General features: G+C 25.6%; 1 protein-coding gene across 1 annotated transcript; it reads right to left on the reverse strand.

The window, feature by feature from the left end:
- Window positions 1–2,515: 2,515 nt before the first annotated feature.
- LOC101488622 (protein neprosin-like) lies at window positions 2,516–6,917 on the reverse strand. The gene is made up of 7 exons (XM_004516083.4): window positions 6,706–6,917; window positions 5,931–6,017; window positions 5,594–5,806; window positions 4,871–5,032; window positions 4,441–4,494; window positions 3,976–4,122; window positions 2,516–2,945 (listed from the first exon to the last, which is right to left on the reverse strand). The coding sequence occupies exons 1-7, from the start codon at window positions 6,910–6,912 to the stop codon at window positions 2,568–2,570; spliced, it is 1,248 nt and encodes a 415-aa protein (XP_004516140.1). The 5' UTR covers window positions 6,913–6,917; the 3' UTR covers window positions 2,516–2,567.
- Window positions 6,918–7,220: the final 303 nt, after the last annotated feature.

Genomic DNA, 7,220 nt, shown 5'->3' on the forward strand with positions numbered 1-7,220 from the left:
AGGTCTTTTACAGTGCTTTTTAAAAAAAGCGCTGTAATAGGCTTTTAAAAAATAAAATAAGGAGGTCTTTTACAGCGCTTTTTAAAAAAAGCGCTGTAATAGGCTTTTAAAAAATAAAATATAACAGTAAATCGCTTCAGTTTCCTCTTTATTACATAAACTTCACTACACTTCAGTGTCCTTCTCCTCTTCATTATCCTTCTCATTGCGAACCCTAATGTCCTACGAACCATATTGTTAACCATCTCCATTGCAAATCATCTCCATATTTGTTACTATTCCTACGAACATTATTACATACTCTTCTCAATGAGAACCCTACTCTGTCCTACGAACCGTTCGTATTTCTGCGCATTTTCGTTGTTTCTTCTTAAACGAAACCGTAACCTTATGAACTCTACGTATTTCTTCGCACTCTTCAGGTATTTTATTCATTTATTCATTTATTTCTTATATATATATATATATATAATGTGTCTGTTAATGCTAATAATCACATTTATTTGATAGTGTTTTACAAGTTTTCCGAGCTCAAATGGGTGCTACAGTGTCGAAGCAAAAATCAAATAAATCACATGGATTCTAATAAAGGTTTGAAATGTATGGCTTTAAAATTTCATTAACAATCAATCCACAAATATTTATTGACTTATATGTTTTATTTTATAGTGCTCTCGTCAAACTAACAACATAGACTGCGGATACTGTATATTACGATTTATGAAGGAGATTGTTGTTATAATCCCAGAAAGAGATCTAATTGAAATAAAGGAATGCATATTACAACGCTTTTTTTAAAAAGCGCCGTAAAACTAATACAACAAGCAGCGCGTTTTTAGAAGAGATTTACAGCGCTTTTTTTATTTTAAAGAGCGCTGTTGTATCTTTTTACAGCGCTGGATACTACAGCGCTTAATTTTTTGAAAAAGCGCTGTAAATGGCTTAAAAAAAGCGCTGTAAAATACCATTTTTCGCGTAGTGTATAAAATGTTAATTGAAGGGTTTAACTGAAAAAAAAATTAATATTTAATTGAAAACTGAAATTACATTTATTTTAAGATAATTTATTTTTATAATATAACATTCATAGTGAGGGCGGAGTAGAGATGCAACATAATCCACACCTACGGATATCCACCCAAACCCGCTTGATTTGGATAGAGAAAACATGATTTATTTGGGTGCGAGTACAAATGCGAATTTTCCCCGAAATTAAAATTCGGGAGCGGAGATAGTTTTGTGGTGGTGATATCCACCACGCACGCACCCGCATTTGAACCCGCCCCGCAAGTAATATTGTTATAATTTTTAAATTTTATATGCATATACATATTGAATATACTTAATATTTTTTTAAATATTAAAAATTATAATCTTATTTTTAAAGAAAATATATTTAATTTTATTATTGTCTAATAATAATTATTTTATTATATTAATTATAATAAATATGATTTTTAAATTTTTATTTTATATATATGAATGGGTGCAGGTGTAACATCCCAAATTTCATAATCAACTATTTTATTAATTAAATAATATTTTAAAGAAACTAATTTGGTGTTAAAATTACTTTAGGATATATATTGATTAATTTTATAATTAGTTGTCCTTATATGTGTGAATTTCTTATGGTTTGATAATCGTATATATATTTGATTTAATGAGTAATATAAATTATAAATATTATGTTTAGTTATTTAATTTATTTTCAAAAAAAATTATAATTGTATTTTAGCAAAAGTATTTTAGAGGACAAGATTTTGAGTGAGTTTACATATAGATTTGCATTAGATATTTGTGGTGATATTTTTGTGTGCGTTAAACTATATAATAAATATGTGCATAGTTATATTTTAATTATTTAAGACTATTTACTATTTTATTTTTTTGTTTTATAAATAATTATCTTAAGATAATAATAATATTGTGATTAATTTCTTTATGTCTATATATTTTCTATGATATGATGATTTTATACATATTTATTAGGATTTAGTAACAAAATATAAATTATTTTTGTTAAATTTAATTATTTTATCATTTTAATTATTCTATAAAGATGATATATGTGGTTATTTTGTAAAATAGTATAATAATAATTGTAGTTAATATTGTGGATACGAGAGTTTTTGTTATTAATGTATTTTAAAATAGTAATTACTTAAATTACTTTTTATAAATATTAGTTTTGAAATATTGGTAATACATTAGTAATGAAATTGTGTTAACAAAAATTAGTTCTGGTAATAGTTGATTTTATTTAATAATAATAATAATAATAATAACAATAATAATATTATCTCCCTTTTGAAATATAATAATTATCGATTTTTAAAATAAAAAAATTATTTCTGTGAATTAATAATAATAAAGAGACTAAAATTGTAAATAAGCATAAATTCTTTTACATAAACAACATAGTAAACAACACACTAAAAATATACTATATTATACCGGTCTTACAACCTTCGTCAAGGAAATTTATACTATATAATTTGATATTACAAGATATATTTTTTTTATTCAAAATATTGTTTACCTCTATAATTAATATTATTGGTTTGTTAAGGACATTTGTTACTCCTGCCGGGTCCACCAAAGTAAAAGTGACTCCCCCACGCTTTACTCAACTCATATTCTATACTATAACAATTTGGGGACTGTACTAGAAGTTTAGGTTCAGGCAACGAAGTTAATCGGCGATTATCATCCAGAATCAGACAATTTCTGAAGTATGCAGCTTTTCTAAAACCCTCCTCAGGAAAATGTCCACTACCCATTTGGGTTGAAGTGTGATATCCTCCTCTCTTTCTATTCACTATTTCTCCACCAAAATGAACTTCATTTGCATAATCCTTTAAGTGGGGAACCAAAGAAGATGGCCAATATCCAATTTTGTTTCCAGCTCCAAATTCAAGCCACCAATTCCCATTATTTGGATCCTACAAATAAAAAACAATCAAAGTATAATGGGCGTTTAATTAAACTCTTTTGATTTGAGACAATGTTACTCAAATCATTAAAAGCAACATGTTAACTATGTAACATGAGAACTGAATTGGGTCAAAAAGAGGAAAATAAAGGTACCAATGTTGTGAGTGAAATATACAAAATAATAGGATTATGTTAAATAAAAAACCGAAAGAACAAAAAGAAAAAATGGTCAAGAGCTCAAAATTTAAATATATTTAATTGTAAAAGGAAAGGAAAACGGTGATTTTAAAGTGTTGTGAAGTATATGGAAGACGCACGTTAAGTTTAGTTAATGATTCAACCAAATTTCATATACTCGAGGACCTAATCAATTCATCCTTTACCTGCCATTTATTTTGCCTTTCCAAAATCAATTTTTATGCTGTGAAAATGTTTTAATTACCTTTCTTTGTTTCTTCTATAATCTATAAAATAACAAAATAAATAACATTTGCTTACCATTTATCATATATTTTTCAACATTTTCTTATTTCGATTAAAATTCGTATCGATTCCACTTGAATCATGTGTTATTCACAAAATTTGATATAATCTATATAAAATTTTAGCCAATAGAGAGAATGTAAAAATATAATAATATATTCAACATATTGAAAGTATTCCCTCAAAATAAAAAATAAATATTGACGGTAGCAACACTTACTTCAATAAGACAATATTCTGTTTAGAATGAATAAAATATAAGCAGCAAAAGTAGTAGTTAAAAAATTAATGTAATTGATTAAGAATTTAATTTAAATACGTCAATTTTTCAATTATTATTTTTATTTATATTTTATTTCATACATTGTATATTTTATTCTATAATATAACATAAGTAAATCATTTTGTAAAATATTCCTTTCTTAAAAGTGGTTTTATTGAAAATTTCATGAAAGTGAACCAATAAACCAATTATGTAACAAAGTTTAACTTCCCCGTCAATAGTAAAAATCCTCTATAATTAAGGTGAATTTGGTAATTTCAGCTGAAAATTACCTTCCAGATTGAAAAGGTAATAGATAGTTGTGGGCCATTGAACGTAGAAGCTGAAGGAATTGCTGCTCCAATTACATGTTTGCTGCTAGTTTGAACAAAAGCTGAGCATAGCAAATTGTAGCACCCCGTTTGTTTATATGAATCCGTCTGCAATTATTACTATTATCATTTTCTTTTCAATAAAGTATTTGAATTTGTGTCAAATATGTTGATTATGGTAAGAGATAGGAGTATTGCATAGTATTTTTCTCTTACAATTATTATAAATATAAAAATATATTTTCATCATAATAAATAAATTTAATTAATTTTTAGTTTGTTGGTTGAACTAAGACATAAAGATAAAAGTTGTTAGCTTTTACTAATAATGATAGTAACCAAGATTTAAAATATATATTTATTTATAATAATGACTAAAGAGAGAATATACATATCAACTTCGCTTGCTTCAATTAATTTACTTACCGTCCAATAAATAAATAATCTCGGGCTGTTGTCACCATAGAACCTCGGATAGACCTACATAAAAATTATTTGAATATAGCTTAATTGGCTAAAAATTAAAATAAGAATTAATTACATTGATGGAAATTAAAGGTAAGTGGTTGAAACCAAATTGAATGCATTTAAGAAATTTTTGAAAGACCAATTAAAAAATGTTGACTAAAATACAGTACTATTAATGTAATATTTTTCGGTAAAACAATTAATGCAAAATTTTATATCTTCAATAATCATTAAATTATGATGTGAATAAAAATGTTGACTTAAATTCTCACTATCTTAAAAGTTTTATATAAATGATTTAAAATCTTTATACTAATAATGTTTACCAATAAATAAATAAGGATTGTGAAAAAGTAAGATAAAGTAATTAATGAAAGTAATAACATGCCTGCCAACCAGCTTCAAGGGTGGTTAGATCTTCTCCATATGAACCATTGACAATCCAAATTTGAGCCAAACTAAATTCGTCTGGAATTTCCACTTGTGGGGACCACACGTTTATGGAAGCCGTTGCTCCATATAATTTACCGTACACAAACCCAATTGCATGCTGCAATAAGAAGAACCTTTGTTATTTCATTTTCAATATATTTAGTATAAGGTATAGACAACAATTAAGTATAATTCAGTACCAACAATTTTGAAGATCATATAAGAAACATACACTCTTTTTATAGGTGAAAATGAAACAACAATTTAAACAAGAACTAGAAAATTATGTGACCATTTGAAATTGAAGAATGCCTCAGTTTCATATGATATTGCTTAAAAGATAGAAATTGTTTATTATGCTTTTATGATATTGTTTTATTTTGGTTCATATTTTGAGTATAAGGAGGATTGATACTATTTATGTTCAGTTTCATATTGATAATATAAAATAAAAAAAGAAAAATCATTTGAAATTCTCTTATAGTCTGAATTTAATAATTATTACAAAAGTATATGATGAAAAATTGAATTCTTAATTACCATGTACTTGCTTGACCAATCTCCATTATCGTTTTATGGTTAATTAATTGTTTGTTTATATATACATTACTTTTACCATAAAAAATGAAAAACAAGAAACCGAGAGAAAAAACTCTATTTATATATATTGCTTGCATACCTCGTGTCCATTATTTGCATTGGAGTCACTTCTAAAATTATGTAATTTTCTTCCAAATGTGTCAATAGATTCAGCTCTTAACAAGTCTTGTTCAGTTGTTCTTCTAATTGGAATTGTTCCTTCGGGGCATGATTCACCGGACAAGGTCCACAATTGAACGATATCACTCATATTACCTTTCTCATATTTATTTATCGGGCTTTCGGGAGGATCCTGTATATATAAGTATTCATGAATAATTCTTGATTATAAAGTTGAAATATAAAAGCTTCATTTGCTTCAAAAAATATATTTTTTTCAATTTTTTCTTAATTCAATTGAAAAATATAAGAAATACCAATATTTTATGTCCTTTCAATAAAGGATGATCAAAAGCGGGTTGTTCATAGGATCTAACACAATCTATGATATCACCATCAGGACTCTGTAAAAATAAACACAAAATAAACACAAACGTAAATTACATAAACAAAAATACAAGCATATAAGTTAGCTCCATAACTTAAATTGTTTGGATCGATGAAGTAATCAAAGAAAATTATAAACAACTCCAATGCTTCAATTAAGTAATTGCTTATTTAAATTTGTGTTATTTTTATAATAATAAAAAGTTTTAGGGTAAAAGTAAAAATATCAATAAAAAAGGAGCTCACCAGAAATTTTAAAAATAGAAGAATTTGACTTTGAATTCTACGAAAATTCTCTTATAAAATCTCTTCATTGTCAAATTATTTTATTGGGAAATTATAAATTTTAAAAGTTTTGGGATAAAAGTTTTGTTCAATATAATTAAAAGCAATCCAAAATGAGAATCTTAAAAAATGGGTCAAATTGAAAATTCAAAATATTGAGGAACCAATTTGCAAAATATGAAGAAATAGGGACCAATATGATATTTATGGACCAACATGATATTTATGGACCAATTAGCAGTTTTTTTTTTTTAAATATAGAAACTAATTATAAAATTTGAAAATAATTAGGAACTAATGAGTAAATTGTTCCAACATATAGTAATTCTAAGGACCAATTTAAGATTCACAAAAGAATTTAAAACTCATAGTTTTTACATGTTATTTGAAAATGCTTAAATTTAATTTTGAAAAACATACATGAATTGTCTTAACAGCGGGTTTGTTGATCTGCTTAAGACGATTTGCTATTGTCTCCTTCAACTGTTGAATTTTTTTTTCTTGTAAAAAAGTTTGATTGACTAATTGATGACCGTTCGTGTTTAATGAATAAATAGGACAAATCAAATAAACAAAGAAAATAAAATGTATGAGGAGGAAAATGATCGGAGAGCTAAAAATCTCCATGTTTGGTTTCTATGCGTGTGTTTGTCCAAAGAAATTTTTGATTACTGTTATATATAATCACTGACTATGAAAATTAAAATAAAATGTTTAATATTTTTTTGACTCAAAACATATTTAATATATTAAAATTTTAGAATCACTTAATATTTTCTTTCTAAAGTAATAATTAAAAATAAAATATTCCAGTCAAAAAAATCTAATTAATGCTTTTTAATTAATAACATATTTTTTCTTAAATGTAGTATTAATAATATTTATTTTAACGTAATATGTGAGAATAGTTTCATTGGATATGGTCAACTAGTCAA

Source organism: Cicer arietinum, chromosome 7 (genome assembly GCF_000331145.2).
Source record: "Cicer arietinum cultivar CDC Frontier isolate Library 1 chromosome 7, Cicar.CDCFrontier_v2.0, whole genome shotgun sequence".
Taxonomy (NCBI): domain Eukaryota; kingdom Viridiplantae; phylum Streptophyta; class Magnoliopsida; order Fabales; family Fabaceae; genus Cicer; species Cicer arietinum.

Coding starts and splice junctions, on each gene's coding strand:
- LOC101488622 (XM_004516083.4), bottom strand. CDS start 6,912: ATGGAGATTTTTAGCTCTCCGATCATTTTCCTCCTCATACATTTTATT. Junction 5,807..5,930: donor TGAAAGGACATAAAATATTG/GTATTTCTTATA, acceptor TTATATATACAG/GATCCTCCCGAAAGCCCGAT. Junction 4,495..4,870: donor CCCTTGAAGCTGGTTGGCAG/GCATGTTATTAC, acceptor ATTTTTATGTAG/GTCTATCCGAGGTTCTATGG.